This window comes from Eutrigla gurnardus (genome assembly GCF_963514095.1).
Source record: "Eutrigla gurnardus genome assembly, chromosome: 14".
NCBI classification, from domain to species: Eukaryota; Metazoa; Chordata; class Actinopteri; order Perciformes; family Triglidae; genus Eutrigla; species Eutrigla gurnardus.
The window spans coordinates 13,756,493-13,774,986 of record NC_139937.1 but is presented as its reverse complement, the minus strand read 5'-3'; the positions used below and the strand labels follow the sequence as shown (position 1 = coordinate 13,774,986).

The window sequence follows — 18,494 nt, the reverse complement described above, 5'->3', positions numbered from 1 at the left end:
GCACCGAGGCAGAGTTTTTCTCCTAATCAACCGCAACGTCACTTCCCGTACCTGGAGGTTACACACATCTACATACTGGGTCGTCAATACATAGAAATCATCCAAGGTGGACACTTCAAATCTGAAACCACTTCCCAACTCATGTGTAAAAGATTCCTATTTCAGCAAAAATATTTCCATATTCAGCAGCGACTAAAGGATCAATCCTAAACTCATTCAATCAGTTATAGTTCCCACAATCTAATCAATAACAGTATTATTTGTTGAAAATAGCATATTTTATTCTCACATTAACCCTCTCAGTTGGAGGAATGCTATCATTACACTAATAGAAGCCATTGGCAGTAATAATCAAATGCATCATGCATTCCAGAGTTGGAGTTCTAGTCATAAAACAGAGAATGTATCACCTGTGGTTAATTGCTGAATTCTGCCCTCCTCTATTAAGCTTCTTATGACTCCAGTTCCTTCACAGAAAACTGCAGCCCATGACCTACATATTTACTCCTCCAAACTGCAATTAACATAGAGTCGGCTGCTGTGTACCTCTCTGGTCCGCCAATAATAATTAACCACATTCCGAGCCCTTGCACTGCACATGTCAAGCTCTTTTATCTCATCAGCGAATACTTATTGATGCATATTAGTATTTAAAAAAAAGAAGCCAGCCAAAGTAATGTGCATGGGTCCAGTAAATGTTGAGCACACTGAGCCCCAGACATCAATACTTTGATTTGATTTGCACTTTGGAACAGAGTCAGAATGAGAATGGATGTTTATACAGTGTCTTGGGCAGGAAGAGTAAAAGTAAGGCAATGTCACTGCTGGGCCGAATGTCCAAAACATTAACTGTAAATTCAAATTAAAAAGGAACAGCCTGCTTTTGGAGCTTGATGACGGTGCATTCTGAAATGATCCGAAGGGATTTGAAAGCGCTACGTGGGCCCAAGAGGTTAACGATTGTTATGGACTGGTAAAGAAGCATGTGGAATATGAGCTAGAAGGCTTTTCTTTGAAGGAAGAAGCAGCTTAAGAGTGCAAAAATGGATTCAAACAACATCTAGGATGAAATGGTCGTTAAACATCATATCATGTTATTCAGATCTCATAAATAGCCCAAATTCAAGGAAAGAAATCTCGCCGTGCCGTGATGTGTGACAGTAACCGAAACATGTTTCATTCATTACACGTTTTCTTCCCCCCCCCCGTCTGTAGTCACACTGGCAGCACCATCACACGGCTCGAGGATGCTAACAGTCCATCTAGGGAAGCAGGCCGAAGACTGTGTGAGCTCGATCCGCACTGACAGGAAACTGTAATACCCTGCATTCCCTAATAGACCACAACGATTCTACAACAGATGCGTGGATGCAAAATGGCACACGGATACACACAGGTCAAGCAGCTGTTACAGCCAGAGGTAGGTTCACGTTCACTGCAGCCGCTCTGCCCAAGACTCTTCAATACACACACACACACACACACACACACACTTCCCTCCGGCTTAACTCTTCACGGCTGAGTGCAGGCAGGGGGTTGGGGGCTGCAGCCCTCAGGCAGGGCCATTTCTCCCTGTGTTTGCACATTTCATAGTCATTGAACCTGCAGTTAAAAATAGAATGCTAAAAACCTAGCGCTACCACACGCTGCGAACACCAGGAAGACATATACTCTATTAAATGTGCTATAGGCTGTTTACTTGGGCACTGAATTAAGGGAAACAAACACCCAGGGCCACGGGATCAATAAATAATTTCCTTTCTCATACTTTCTCTTCAGACCATGGGTGTTTTTTCGGATACCAGCAAATATAATGTTCCAAAATATGGTTAGAAGAATGAGAATAAAAGCAGAAATACACTTGCCAGTGACACCACTGGAGGACAGACCATCTTTGACACTAAACATGTATATATTCCAAAATGGTGTGTTTCTTCGTCTCATAAAGATGTTGTGGTTTAGATTTTGAAAGATGGTGAATGTTCCTACCATATAAACAGCATACAGTACACATAACTATATAGAAAATACCATGTACCCTTCAGCAATATACTTTACATGTTCCCTGCTCCATTCAAAATTTCCCTGGGGGGTCTCACACACACACACACACACACACACACACACACACACACACACACACACACACACACACAGATAGATCTGCAGTAAGAGAGAGCGCTGAGCTCTCTCTTGTGGCCATTAAACTGCACTACAGCATTACTTAACAGAGGCTACAGAGTGAATCAGCAGTACCCTTGCAGGCATATCACAGTGTGCTCAAATGGAAAGCCAGCTCTAATGTTAAATTAAATCAATGACATTCACATCCATTCACTCGACATTCATTCATTCATAACAGTGGATGTTAAAATTGTTAAAATGATTTTCTTTATTGCACAAAGGAGGCTGTTTAAAATTCAGAGAGGGCCTAAGGGTGACTGCCATTGCTCCCAAATTCATTTTATTCAAGAGTTGACATGAGCTTCCTGGTGGTCCGAGATGCATGAACCCGCTATTTTGATTGCATCTGGCAAGCACATTTCATTGAATTGTCTTTCTCTTTGTTTCCTGTCAGCTAAGGCAAAAATACCAGAAAACAAATCTTCAAAAAGAACTAAAGAGGGAAGACGACACACATGCTGCAATATTATAATAGTAGGCATCATATTGCTTTGTTTCTCTCGTTCACCTGGACTGAACTGAGGCGACCTGAACCAGTCATTGAAGACTCATCGTCCAGGCAGTGGTGTGTTCCTCTGAACATCCCAGTCTGGACTGGGTCCAGTTTAAGCATGCAGGCCTATGTAACACACTCTTGACCACATTATTGCCACAGCTGGAGAGATAAACAAGTGTGATGGGCTGAGTAGACTTCAAATGTCTCGTTTTTACACCATAGATTCATATACAATACAACTAAATGGATATGTTTTATTTATTTATTTTTGGTGGGGGTATTTTTTTTAGCCTAGTAGACTTTTGGGGCAGTTCTCCCAAATAAAAAACAAAAAGTTCGCAAGGCATTTTGGTGCGATTCATTAGGCGGCCAATGAGAATGAAATGGGAGCGCCTACATTCACATGCTCCAACGCCGCCTGCACGTGGCGAATTACATTTTAATGAGCTTCTAATTTTAGTGTGCGCGCCAGTAATAATAATAGACTTGATGAATATTTATGCTCCTTGTTTGAAGTTCAGAGACACGAGGGAAGGGGAAGGGGAATACTGTAGAAATCCAGCGGTTTCGCATGGAAATGGCTGATGTCTGTCAGAGACCCACATTCCCTTCAGACTCTCTCGGATCGAAATAAACGTGTTAAGAAATTTGAAGAGACACGACGCGCTCTCGATGAAACAACAGCATGTCGTGCTCGAAAGAAAAAAACTACACATCGGCGAAATACCGCATTTAAAAAAAACACACATTCAAATGACAGATATGCTCTATCTTTATGTGACATCGTTTGTGGACGGGTTTTTCTGACAGGAGCAGAGCGCATTCCCCGAGAGTGCTGGAATGGTCACATCCAGACAAAATGACCGGTGAACAACGCGATGCGGGTCGCAGGCTCACTCAGCTTACCCATGGTGCCGCTGAGGTGAAACGCCGTGCGGAAGGATCGTCGTGTTCGAGTCCTTAATAATGTGGCGGCGACAGTCCGCTGCAGCTCCCGGAAACCGAACAGCCGACCTTCAGCACCGCGGACAGCTCCGAGTCCACGCGGCAGGCTGCTTTCCCCGGACGGACGCAGGCTGCTGCTGCTGCTGGAAGCACCGTGAAGGTTACACCAGGGACTCAGCGGACCACATCCGACACCGTCAAACCAACGCAGTCTTCTTCTCCGTGTCTATCAATTAAGCAATTACAGGCGCCAACTGGCTTCAAAGCGATGACGGATTCCAGTCTTGAATCGTCACACGGGGATCCATCAAAACCGTGCGCGAGCGAGCCGCGGACTCAATGTCAGTAGGTCAAAGGTAGGAAAAAAAAAAACACGCGAGCCGAGCAAATAACGCGTCAAATCACGTTATGTTTGCCACCAGCGGTGTAGTCGTTCATCTGCGCTCTGCCGGAGTTGATGAGAGCTCATTGCATATGCGGCGCGTCCCAGCTCCGCTCCCCCCCAGACAGACAGGCGGGCCAATAGCAGCGCGGCGACGCAGAAAAACGACGGCCGCAAACACTCTGTCGGTCACTTCCGACTCAGCCTGCGCGTGGACTCACGTTAGACTCCAATAAAACAAACACACACACACACACCACAGCTGTCGTCCGCGCCTATCTCTCTTCCTGTCGCCAGACGACTGCAGGACCAGGAAGTCACGAGGCCGCGAGGTCACAAAATGTAAACGAGAACATGTCAGAGACGATGCTGCGTTCACGTGCTGTGGGAATAACTGGCGTTAGAGTTTTTTATATATTAAATTCCTGACAATCGGGAATTTAGTGACTCATAAAATGACCACATCGAGGAATTAATTACAAATGGGGGGTAGGCCTATTGCCAAACCGTATCAAGCTTACGCCCTTTCCCATATGCACCATTTTGTCTAGGATCAGGGGAAATAAACCCGGCGCCCTTTAAAAGTCCTTGTACAGCCAATTTGGAAAATGCGAAGTTGTGCATCTTTCTGCAAACAAGAAAATCTCAAATACAACTGATGAGGAAAATGTACACTTAAGCCATATGTTTTTTCAAACATGTGCACCACAACAAATGTTAACTTGCTGTTAAATATATGTTAATGGCTACTCAGATACTGCAACATTACATGCAGTTATGTTCATGTTAACATTGATACTACACACTATTACTTATGTTCATAAGTATTATGAATTCCCATCCTCAAAGTCAAGAATAAGGTGAACAACAACATATATATACAGTAGAATGAAGAGAGTCCACATGGTGTCTTCTACTGAGAACGACTCCTGTGGTGTTGTTTAGAGACTCGCAAATCTCCTTACTTAACAATAAGTTAATCACTAAAATGCTGGACCCTATAAATACTGTCCTGTTCGATTTTATAACAGGAAGGTGGAGGAGCCAAGAATCACATGTAACGTCTTCAGGAGTTGCTTTAATCACAAATTACTTCCTCCCTGGAGACTGTTGATTCCTCAGGCCCTTTTGAAGCCACATCAGAGGAAATGGCAGGGAGCTCCACCGCTACAAGCAGGGATTCTGAAGACTTCACAACACCGACACACAGTTTATCAACGGCATTTTACATTTTTACCCCCCAAAACCTCACCCTGTACTTTGTTCTTCAACTATCTCCTGAGGCTACAGTATAATCAATTATATTCTATCAGCGTTTTTGTATCTATTATTCAGCTCGATGTGATAATGCATGTTAATTGTGAGTATGCATCATCAGTTGTGGATTTCGGGTAAACATGACGCTGCATGCCTTCAGTGGCGTCAACGCTTACATTCTTTTACCAGCTGTTTAACTCCGAGTCCCTCTATATCATATTCCACCGTGCCATAGCTCTCCTACCTGTCCCAGACATAGAGACTTGTAAATATTCAATGGCGTTTCGCAGAACAAGATCTCTCTCGCCACTGCTGTCACCATCTGTGAGAGAGGGAAAGAGTAGACTGATGGAAAAAGGGCAGGTTTCACCGCTGCCACCCAACGATTTCAGACAAGCTGGTTGGGGTTTACCCGAAATGTGGGCCGTCGTTCGTGGCGGGGTAATCAAAGCTTCTGTCACATCTGGAACAATCAGCAATCAATATCACAACAGTCCTGCTGGACAACGATGTTGTGTCACAAACATGCAATTGATGCCTTGTGCGGTCTTCTGTATTGGTGAATACTATGCAGCTTTCACTGCCCTACTGCCCTTTTGTAACACCACCATCTACATACATTCTTACATTTTGTCAAAATGCCCAGATAAACGTTTTCAACAAGCATTCATCTAAAAGGCCAATGAAAAGATAATGAATTGCAAAGTCATTGATTGTAAATAAATACAGTAAACCCGATCGCGTCACCTGACATGAGGTGACGTGTCAGACACTCACAGATGTTTACTTGGTTAACTTGCACTTCAGCTCAATGACGTCCTTGACCTCCTGGTCAAACAGCAGAGCTCTTTCAGTCAGAGACTGATCCAGCTCCGCTGAGACCAGGACCGTTATAAGAGGTCCTTTCTGCCAGCTGCCCTCTCCCTGTACAACCAGCCCCCTCCGGTGGCAGCACAGGGGGGGTCGGGAGCCTTTAAGGCTGATAAAAACACTCAACATCCTTCAATTGTCTGATCCAAAACTGATTATAACTTAATATTTTGTATTTCATTTTCCACTGGTCATCCTCACACACCTATATGTACAGTTAAATGTCTCCTACTTGTTGGTATTTTATAGTCCAGCTATCATTCTATCTATCTGTCAATTAGAAGTGCAAGTGAATTGTTTCATCTAGTCTCAGCTGAAAGACAACTGCTGACCTTGTTGGCCCCCAACAACCCCTCTTAGAGACCCTGCACTGTGTATATGACAGGAGGGCTCATGAACTAACCTACACCCTAACTAGCTATCGGATGATATCAACATTTCATGTCACGAGCACGTTGGCGAAAGTAATTGCAATTTACCATATTGTCCTGATTATCATCAAAATATGGTCAAAGCTCTTAAAATGTCACTAAAAGATACTGGGATCATGTTATTTTACAAAAAAAGGTACTGTTTGTTTTCAACTTTATGGGCTCATATCTCTCACTTTATATAAAATGTATAAAATAATGACTAATGAATGAATGAACATAATGACTGGCATTTGCTTCATTTTAAAATCTTTCAAAAGAAACGAGTGCAAAGTTTTAGTCTCGTAAGTGCATCATTTAACTCAATGTAGCTTAACCATGTCATGTGATCTGCAATTACCGGTAAGCACCACAGATGGTCCAGTCATACACTAGCTTTCACCCAGTCCTGTTTTTGCATCATAGGTAGGACAGACATCTTTTTTAGTGAAATGAGGTCATGATAGTGATTCTCTGGCCTGGGATCAAATGTTTTTTCCTTTCAGCATCTTGCTTTGGGATTTGCAGTTGTATCTGAGTATAGACAACTACAGACTGCCCTTACATCACAAAGTGTTACTGAAATACATTTTGAGTAACACCATATAAAGAGCAGCATTCACTGCCTAAATGGAGAGTTGACCTTGAGTGCCAGGAGGCCAGGGCACCACCAGGTAAATAGCTGGCATTGCCTCAGTGGCACATTCCTGGGCCTCTCTGCCAAAGCCCCGACTGTCCATCGCCAGCCTGCTGCCACTGTTATTACTCAACACCATCTGCACAACAAGGTAACCGATCTCCCAGCTATTATCTACCAGTGCACAATGGCGGCCTGTACAACTGGGGTCTTGGCAATGGAGGGAGCAGCAGGGCAGAGGTCTCTCCCAGTGTTGCTGGATCAAACCTGCTGGTATGCACTTCCCTCCAGTGTGGCCTATAGACACTTTAGTTACTGGTCAGCGGTCCACATTTATACACAAGCAGGCTCGATAATAAGACAGCTATGGTAAATCTATGTTAAACATAGCTGTGATGCTTTCATCTGGCTGTCTTTGTTCAAGTAATTAAACATATAAAGCACAGATATATATTCAATACCGCAAGCAGTCATTATAGCTTTCCTTTTCTGATCTATATTGCTCTATACATCACATGTAGGACTACATGTTAGCATTGAATTGGGATAGTTTGGATTGAATGTGGGATTTTATATTGATTAAAACCCTGACTACCAATAGTGTGGTTATAAAAGCTGTCCCATCAACCTCTTGTTGGAGGAAGTAGAATTACAAAGCAACATTAATCAGCAATGGCATCTAAATGAGCTCTACAGGTACATTACAACCTATATGTTTAAAGAAAGCTCCCATTTGAATGCTAAAATGAGGCTAACTCCAAAAATTCCGGACGCCACAATATCCATAATGCAACGTGATGGCGTCGTTCATTATACCGCCCCTGCCTGGTAAACAGCATGACATTCAACCCAGAAATACAGCCTTTCTATTAAAAATCAGATAACATCGTCAGGGATATTTTCCACAATTTCCTACACAGAATATATTTTACAACAGTTTATAAGTTTAACACTCTGAGTAGGAGTTGGACGTGATGAATAGACTTTATTTATGCGGCGCTCCTCGTTTAATTTCTTGGATCTTGTTCAAGCTTTGCCTCAAAAGCAGAGACTAGTTCTACCTGTCCTTTGTCATTTAACACTCTTTGTATAAAATGTATTATGATTTGATTTTGAATGAGCTAATTGTTATCCAGTGTTTGTTTCAGCATATCACGGTGGACTCACAGACAAAAACCTGATCAGGACTCTTCTTGTCATTGCTGGCTGCTGTATGTGTATGTATACATGTCACAGCATTTCATGAACAATGTTTGTGTTCATACACAGTCCCAAGAAACACAGAAAAGGATTTGCTAACCACTTTGTCCTCCTGTTGCAATTCCATGAGAGCAGGAATGCAGCAGAAAGAGAGAAAGAGGGAGACAGAAGGGGGGGGCAGGAAAGATAGGGAGAGAGAGATTGTGAGTAGGTCCTGGTAGTACCGTCACATATACTCCAACAGCAAAGGATTGGAAGGCATCGCATAAAAACACTCAAGCTCATGATTCAAATTTAAGCAGTCTAATACTAAAAGCTTTGGCTCAGACTGTGGGGAGGATTTTACAGAGGTTAGTGATAAAAAAAAAAATGTAAAAAGCAGCCATAAGGTTCCTTTATGGGAAAAGAAAAGGACGAACAGTTCCCTCCAGTGGTGAAACAGAAAAACTGTGAGTTACAGTAAACAGGAATAATAAATCAGCTGTGAAGCAACACATAAGAGCAAACCGATTTAGAATAAAAGCAAGCAGAGTTTCTGACTGGAGTAGATGCTGATAATCTGGGGGGTGGGGGGTGACATTTGAGACACTGTTGGCGCAATTCCCAGATTACGATTTGACTGCGATGTTTCATAACCTTGGATTTCAAATAGTAGTGTAGGGGGAAAATCTGCCTGAGGGTGGGACATCTGCATGTGTGTGTATATGTCCTTATAAATAGATAGCACTGCACGAGCATGCAAGCCAGTGTTACCTTATTTGACCGCAGAGACACTCGTCCTCCGCACCGAGCACAGAATTTCGTTTGGCAATATGAACAGAGGTGGCCACAGCCATCGGCAAACTTGGTTTTGTGGCATATCCCGCAGGTTGGGGCTTCGCTCTTCAGTTCCTGAGTCTGCTTAGACTCGTCCCCCATCTTCTTAACCTGGTCCTTATACGATTCAAACTGCTGGTGCAACTTCCTGTAAGCAAATGGGAAGGACAGAGGTTAGGGAAATAAGGTTTGGCGACCTATAAAAAAACAACAACTATATCTATTTATTTATCAAATGCTTATTTGTATAGGGACAAGTATAGCAAGGGCCAATGCAACACATTTATAGTATTGTAATGCCAGTCCCAACATGCCTTTAAAATAAACATTAATCAGAATAACATTGACCTAAGAACACAGCATATAACCTTATTTCTCTGTACTCAAACTCATGCATTGTATTGTTCAGTATCACATAGAATAAATCCATATTTATTCTCTGTTATAGTCAAAGTGGCGGACACTATAATCTTTGTGGAGTCATCATCCTCATTGCCACCAGTCGGATGCACGTGTTCGGTTCTGACACAATGAGCTCCTACTATCGACTGACTAACCGATATAACCTCAGACATTGCAGTGTGTGAGATTTGTTGAAAGGAAAAGCAGACACCGTGACCTCAGAAGCTTCCAAGCTGAGCTCCTCCTTTGATACCGCACCTCTCCCAAAACAGGGGGGGTATCAAATTAGCTTTGCAAGTTTAAGAGCATCACTTAATTCCACTTTCTCAGGTTCCCCTGCGTTTAATGAATCATTGGCACCTGTGTTTCTATATCGGGACGGTCGTAAGGTAAGATAGAGTCCTCCCTAGAGCCACACTGTTAGGTAGTGATATCAACAATACACAGAATTATCACAGTAGAGCCCATCATCCATTAAGCATTTGTTAGTGTCTACTGTGGTACCGTTTGTATCCTATAGATGGCCCCCTACTGATACATTACACCTGCTCTTATACAGTAGATCCTTAACTCCTATAACAAGTCCTGAGAGGCAACTGAAAAAAACCTGCGTGGACTCTTCGCATGCATTTTGTATGACACCTGTCAATTGAGCGTCTCCTTGGAAACTAAACACTGGGCTGACTTCATAATATGGCGATTAGAATTGGTTTCGCCCCACATATCCCCTGCAACATTCATTAGCACTTGTGAATTATTGAGCAACGCTATCCTTTTACCGCATACAGCTCTGCGTTTGAGATAAACGCGCTTCCTTTACCCACAACCGGACCTTTCCAGCCCAAACGCCACGGGCCACACGCCGCCTGAAGACTATCAGCGTGTGTGTGTGGTTGTGTGAGCGAGCCTCCGTGGCGTGCCCCCCGTTGTACCCACTGAGGGATTAAAGGGCTAATTGTGTCACAGCCTTTGTGTGTTTACCAAGCAGAGATTAGCATGTAGCCTTGTTTAACAGATCTCATTTACTGACAGAAGGCCTGATAACGGAGAGATGAAGACTGTGATACAAGAAGTAAAGCCACTGTCTCTGAGGATCAAGAAGAAAAAAAAAAGACTACAAACAATCGTGTTGTATTCTCACTTAATCTCCCCTTACACTCAAACATTTACGGAGACATGAGCTTGATCCGGGGCCGCTACATGGACCAAGGGCCGCCGCTCTATTGACGGACAAGGTCAGTGAGAAGAGCTGTTAAAGATAACCAATGATTACCTCTGCCTTCCTCTGTATCAGGTCACTCCTTCTCATGCTCACTCACCTCATGGGAGCTTAATAGGTTATGACATTTAAAAAAAAAAAAACATTTTCACAGGTGAGAGTTTAACAAGTTTGTCTGCAGTCTGTATTAAATATATTGATTCTAAGCCAGACGAAGAATATAATACTTGTATGTGTGTAAATAAAGAAGAGCTTGCAAGTAATGCAGTAGATTTAAATGCAAATGAGTGAGTGAAGGCATGACCGCAAAAACTAAACTGGAGTGAGAGTAGATTTAAGTGGCAGCTGGTACACAGGGGCCCATTCCGGAGGGTTTGCTTATTCGGTCCAAACACGGTCAAATGTAGGTGACACTGCTGACGAGTAATCATACGCTGCTCATTGTCCCGTCCCATGCTGGCGTATCGGAGCTCTCTTACCTCTGGGCCGCACCGGAGCAGCTACACACAGCCGGTAACCTGAGCCTCTCTCTTGGACATATGACAGACCCGACAGCGAGGGTGAACTACAAGCTCCTTTTCTACTTCTGCCATTTAACTGCCTGAGCTGAATTTGAACTCCTCTGTCACCCTTAATACATCATGGCACTGAAAGCGTGGACATATATTAGCCCAGAGAATCCAGTAAAAGGGACATTAGCATCTTCCCTCTAATCTAAAATAAACAACAGGTTGTGTTTCTGTCTAACAGTCATATATTACAAAGCTCTTCTAGCTCTTGACTTTAAGCTAACGATACCTTCATTGACTGAAGCTACAGTGTAAAAGAAAAACTCCATAACAAGCTCACAAACCTCTTGACACATTGTTATGGCTTAGCTAACAAGCTAGCCAAGAATGCTCTACTTACACATGTAGCAGACAACAGAACAACATTAAAGTTGCCATTGATTCTCACAACATATTATAAGTCCAATGTTGGTGCATCTTTCTGCTCAACCATTTCAGAAATCTATCTGTCGTTAGCATAGCTGCTCTACTGTCTTAGCTAGCTGCTAGCTAGTGTGTCCATCAGATTTAAAATTGTTTGGGTTTCTACTAGAAATTAGGTCAATATGTGCATTAGCACTGAATCATATAAAATAGCCTATCATTACTTTTCTGGTGCTGTAAAGGCCAACACAATGAAGCTAAAAGAAGCTAAATTCTCCATAGTGCAGCAGGCTTGAATGATCATTTTCTGTGGGCTTGTATATGGGAGCGAACCGTTACATGGACTGTACATCAGACATAGGTTTAGGACAAATATGTTTTGGAGAAATCAATAAGAGCAGATGCTGGATATGCTATATAGCCCACATGCTTACAGGCCACGTGACACTACAAGTTCACAACTAAGGAAAACACGTCACAAACATTACTAATGTCACTGCATAACGACTCAACGCTGGTCTCAAACACCGGTCTCCTGGTTAAAGTGTTTGTTTGACCCTCTCATCTTTACACCACATCATCCTGCATTTTCTCTGAGCGTCTTATAATCACTAGATGGGTTGACATTGTAGTGACTTGAAAGCCCAGTTCGTCAAGGCAAGTCACAAAACTCCCACACCGCCGCTCTCTTCTCGTATGGTTCAATTGAAATTGTGTTGCATCGTCTCATATCCACTAGAGTCAAACACACATGTGCGTCCGACTGCTGGGGGGAGATCAGAAAGGCGTCTGAATTACTATATTATATTACTTACGCGTCTGGCTCTGGCTCCTTGTCATTTTGGGACTTTTGCTGGGGCTGAAGGACGTTATTTACCAGCTCAGTGATCCCACTAAAGGGAAACCACCTGTTCAAATAAGCAAAGTGTGACTGGAACATCGCATTGAGTCATCATGGGAGAAAACAATCTGTCCTGAAAGGGTTTTTTTTTTTTAATTTATGTTCATTTCTTTTAGGAAGCAGGTCAGATTCTAAGAAGTGAACAATAGCAGGGACATTCACTACAACCAGCGCAAGAGAGAGGAGGAGGCTGGGACACGGGCAGAGCGGCGATTAGTGGAACACTGACAACCAGACACAGTGTCAGAAATACAGAGAGAAAGATAGAAGAAGAAGAGAGAAAGATGATACAGACAGACTTACAGTAGAGGGGAGGAGAGAAGAAGCAGGAAAGCTCTGCAGCCAATGGAAATGAGAGCTGCATCAAACGCTCAGCTGAGGGGAACAGGAGTGTCATTTACTCCAGCCTGGTGGTGCAGTCGGGGTCAGGTTATCAGACTGGTTGGCCCTACAGGCGGATTCAGTCAAAATGCAGCTACAGTACAGCAGAGCAGGGCAGGTGCATCTAGTCCACATTTGTGATTGGTTTACGTGGCTGCACGAGCCTATCAGAGTGCAGATGACACACTGGATGAGAATGGGCAGCCAGTTAGAGACCAGGGACAAGGGGGAAAGGGTTTGGGGGGCCTGGCTATACCAAAGCTGGTAGACAGGAAAAGCCATCAGTCATTGATGTCATGGAAGTCGGCTGTTTAGTGTCCAGCAAAGGATTTGACAATCTGGTCTCGTTCAAAGCGTCTAAAAATAAAATGCCACTGAGCAATCGTTGTGCTTCGACCACAGCTACTTTCCATGACATCAGTGACATTTCTTTCATTTTCCTCCCAGACCAAGAGGGGAAAGCCACATGAAGCACACAGCACCGACTGACAGGAAGAAGTGTCAAAGCCTAGAGCACTCTGGGTAATGCAGTTCACTTACTGTGCGGGCTGAGGCTTTGGTTCTTCTTTGATCCTAAAACATAAAAAAATAAAAAGGTGTGCACAGCTCAGTGCATACAGAACACAAAAAGATGAGGAAAAACGATCTAAAAGGACACGAAATACTGGCACAACTGATAGCACTTAAGATGTGTATGACATAAATAATACTTCAACTATAATGTGAATAATATCCAGGATATTATAGATGATGCTTTGATGAAAATGGCAATACAATGACAATGAGGTAAACAACATGAAACAAACATTTACAATGATTTAAAGATGACGAAAAGTAAGAAGGGGAGGGATTTGAACGACTCCAAATTAAAAATGACTGCTTCATGTGAGTAACACCCTCTATCATACTGTATGTACTCCATGGACAAACAGACTTTTTGAAAGCGCTTTCTACAACAAGAGGGTGGATCCAAAGTGTGAGTCCACCACGCTCCTATGCAGCTCCAACAGAAATTCATAATTAATAGTGGCCTGTGAGCCCACTGGTTCCCAGAAATGTGCACAGGTTCAGAGTAACTGTCCAGCCGAGTGACGCGTCCCGCCTTGAATTGCACACTGAGCTGCATCGCAAGGAGAGGACGAACTTAAGTTCAACTAAGCCGAGCAACACATCCTCCACTGGACTCCATTGTGACTGATAGAAAGGCTATTAACGCCCATGTAAACATCACACAACCTTTAGTTTTAAACTAGGATTATAGGATCCGTTTACTTGAAGTACAAAATTACACACTATCTCATTTTTGTGGCGCACTAAGCTTTGACAAGTCACAATTAAATATTTTAAAAGCAACATATCCTTTACCCAAACAATGTACTGGTTACCGGTACTTTGGGTGATCCGCAGATTTTTTTTAACCATAAGTGATGTGAAGGGTGGGGCTAAGAACAACCAAACGTTGAATAAGATATTTTTAAGTGACCAAAATGTTACAATTAACTTTCATGAGCTGGTTAAAGTTGTAAGACAAAAACGCCGGGGTAGCGACCTGTCGACCTCCAGCTTTATTGTCTATATGACTCTAAATGGGACCATAGAATTGCTTGAAAACTAGCGATTGAGACATAAACTTAGCAACATTTGCAGAGATAATAAAATAAGTTTTGCCATAGACTTCTATTCAATCAGACTTCATTTTGCATTACATACTCCTCATGTGGCCAGAATAACCAATACGGCACAAACAGCACTGAAAAACACACACACACACACACACACACACACACACACACTGTCTAGCATCTGCACACCATCTAATACTGAAGCTGCCAGTTCAGCCACTCTCTCCTGGTTTAAGAGCAGATGTCTCAAATCCAAAAAGGTGGCAGCTGAGAATCACACATCAGAACTTCACACACACCTGATCACCGCTCACGTTAAGTACAGTCACTTTCATAAAGCTGTGTGAAATTAAATGTGTTAATTGGGTTTTGTCGGCACCAACTACTTCTCTCATTCCACAAGAGTGATCCGATACTTAAGATTTGGACATTTGTCAACCAACACCACCATTTTCCCCAAAATAATGGCAGTTATGTCCATGTGACAGATATTTCAATTACAATCATTAAACGTACATTACTACATTACTTCCTCCAGAGCTTTACTGTTAAAGCTTTACCAAAAAAGCCTGTGAAGTAGACCATGTGATACTCAAACTCTCCAATTAAAGGCTACTACAAACTACATATATGACGTGCCCAATAATTAAAAATTCCTTTACAAAATCTACAAGTGAGTTCAAAACAAGCAAAAAATACTTCCGATGGATCCCAGTGTGTGCACTGCCCGGATGCCATTGAGCTCCACGAGGCTCAGAGTGCAACACTGAAGCCTCCCAACAGTCTACTTCAGCCAGAGGTAGTGAGAAATCTGCCTGTGTGATCTGTGTCGGATGGGTGAGAGAACACGCGAGAGAAGATATAGTCCTGTGTACCCATCAGTCTCGCTGCTCTGTTTTCCGATGAGCCAGTCCATATTTATCCTCTTGCTGTGTTCTCCCGATGACCTGCAGCGCCGTTCTTTATTGATCCCATCAGCCCCGTCTCTGTGGTCGCATTACAAGCCTCATATTTATCTGATCCAGCCTGCCTGCCTGCCTGCCTGCCTGGACAGCTGCCGGACAAAGTGTGTGCATGTGCGTGCGTGTGAGTGAGTGAGTGTCTGCCTGCATGTGCCCATATCCATGTGTGTACTGTACTCATACGTGTGCATGTGGGAGTGTGAGTGCACGGCGTATTATTTGACATGGGGCAGTAAAATGAGTGAGTGTAAAATGTCACCAGTGACGTATTCAGTGTCCCGGCTGCTGACGAGGCCTGTGGGGCAGATACAGTCTCTGTTTTCCATCTCTTTAACCTGCACTCTGCTTCACATGACGCTCCCACACCCCCCGCCAACGCACAACAAATACAAAAAAAAGCACACGCTGACAGAGTTAGGGAAAGGTTTCTGTCTGTATGTGTCAATGCACGATTCTGTTTTCCTCAGTTTTAAGTCCCAGTTAGCCACATGCTGCTGTTATTTATTTATTTATTTTTCATCTGTTATTTTGTTCTACATTTGGGTTCCCACCTTCTCTGCTTCACTGGCTTTGCATGGAGAATCATTCCGGTCTGACGATGACTGATGCTACACTGCTCTCTAGTGGACAGATGTGCTGCATAAACTTCCAAGAACTAGATTCCTGGAGTTCTATCAGGGAATGTGTAAATGGTTTTTATTATGAATTTCTGTGCTGTATAAGAGGAAGAGAGGAAGGGGAAACTGTTATAAGTACGATTGGTTAAAAACGTAGTACTTTTGTTATTTTAGTCATCCATAACCCTGCTGGGTGTGCTAGTCATCTACAAATGCAATTAACCAGCTAGCTCAGCCTTACTGTGGTAATGGTAAAAAGTCAATTAATCAATCAGTCAATTGACATTACATTTTTGCAGCAACTATTTTGGTGACTGATTCATTTTCCAAGTCACTGCTCAAGTAAACATGCCAAACATTTGCTGGTAACGGCTTATTCAATATGATTAAAAAAGTGACATATCGAGAAAATGACCAATACATTATGAGGACAAGAAATGCTCGCTGTAACTGAAAGATTTACATGACAAAAGGTTTTGATGTCAAAGTCTGACGTTATGAATGTTCGCAACAGAAAGCAAAACTAAAATACTATCACATTATATGGGACAATTAAATCATTGCTTGGCACCAAAAAAACATCTCCTTGAAGCTTGTGCATTGCCCCTTTAAGAATTGACTTGGAAGGCAAAGGCAAACCAAAGCTGACATGCTGCGATGCCAAAATACATGCAAACAAGTCTGCACGTCTCTTGTTGAGGATTTCATCCAAGTCAGATGGGAGTGAAATCCTTCGGAGAGCCGGGTTGACGCAGCTCCTTCTGTACAGACAGCAGGACAATTACATATCGGGCTGTCACGAGGACCTGAACATTTTAGTAAAATCCCAGAGATTTAATTAATCTGAACCCTCTGAAGATATCTCTGCTAATAAGCGGAGGAGAGGTGGGGAGAGGAGGAGATGCTTAGCTTTCATTCCTTCACCTGTAAAATGCTCCTCCTTTGGCTCAGTCGACAAATAGGTTGGTGACATGTCACATGCACCAGCAGCTCCAGCAACATGCATCTAAAGCTGTTTGACAGGCAGCTGTGAGATGGAATCAAATGAACGTCATTGTACATCTAAAGAAAGATTTTTTTTTTTTTTTACGAAATAGGAGCACCGCTTTAATGGTTTGGTCATCAACACACACAGTTAGCCGCTAGCTGGCTAACAACGTGGAGAGCAAATGCAAACCACTCAAACATGCACGACCCAAAGTGTAATGCTGATGTTGCTCTGTGTCTGCTGGATGTGTAAATGGACAACTGCTTGTAACATCTTCACCACGCCCACTCTATAAGGTGATAATATGTCGATGCTGCGCTGCCCCCAAGTGGCCTAAAACAGCAGTCAGCTGAACCACCTATTCGCTCTACTGACATTATAATGTGACTTACATCGGATACCGTACATCCCTGCTAGTTAGTGAATCACCTCTTTTGGCTAATGATACTTTATTGTACTATTTAATGATAGTTATTATTTGAATGTATTCACAAGTATGTATTTTCTTATTGTCAACAAATTCCACGAAAGGACAAACAAATCAAATCACATTATTTTGGTTTGTTAGTGAATATCTACAATCACCATCTTATCCTTTAAACTATTTCCAGAAAAATACATACAGCGTATTTAGGTGGCAGCACCAGAAAATAATGCTGGTAGCAACTACGGCACACTACATTTTCCCTGCGCAACCAGCTGTACCAATATTAATCAATGTCTAAAAATGACATTTAAAAAAAGCACTTCCATCAGTTTGCTGGCTTAACATCAACAATAACAATCTCATTCTGTTCATTTTAGGCACCAACAGCAGCCAGTATCCTCTGTCACACTGTACTGGGCTTCCACACACGCCACCCAAGGTGTAATTACTTTCCAATTACAACACCTCCCCTGCCCAAAGTGTGCCGGGTATGCCCAGCCAGTCACTCCAAGGTCTCTCTCTCACTCCCTCTAATCCTGTCTTTGAGCAAACTGCAGCTCAGAAGCTTTCTATTTCCCTCTCAAAAGTCAGCCGGATGTTGGTGGAACTGCTGAGAACAGTAGGGGTGTGGTTAGATGTAGAGCGGTGGCGCTCTCCTCATGAAAATGGTGACTTTTCCCTTCCAACTCCACAGCTAAAGATCCCTTAAAGCGTGAGCGCTCGCTTCTGTGGACAGTTAGTTTGTGATGAAGGTGTATATCTAGATTTACTCGCTCGTTCTTTCTTGACTCATCTTTCCAGACTCACTCCATGGCACGTCCCAGCAGAGATGCTGCAACGAGATGC

General features: G+C 43.0%; 1 protein-coding gene across 19 annotated transcripts in view; it reads right to left on the bottom strand.

Moving 5' to 3' along the window:
• The window catches only part of rims2a (regulating synaptic membrane exocytosis 2a), a gene marked incomplete at its 5' end in the record, with an annotated part of 127,899 nt that overhangs the window by 96,204 nt on the left and 13,201 nt on the right, over positions 1-18,494 (bottom strand). For 12 of the 19 annotated variants that reach the window (XM_084026310.1, XM_084026291.1, XM_084026308.1 and 9 more), the window contains 4 exons: positions 8,482-8,493; positions 9,135-9,345; positions 12,566-12,658; positions 13,573-13,605. In XM_084026310.1, the coding sequence (XP_083882436.1) occupies positions 8,482-8,493; positions 9,135-9,345; positions 12,566-12,658; positions 13,573-13,605 (349 nt within the window). The remainder of the gene's footprint in view (positions 1-8,481; positions 8,494-9,134; positions 9,346-12,565; positions 12,659-13,572; positions 13,606-18,494) is intronic. The other 7 variants (XM_084026302.1, XM_084026307.1, XM_084026306.1 and 4 more) reach the window with 2 other exon arrangements.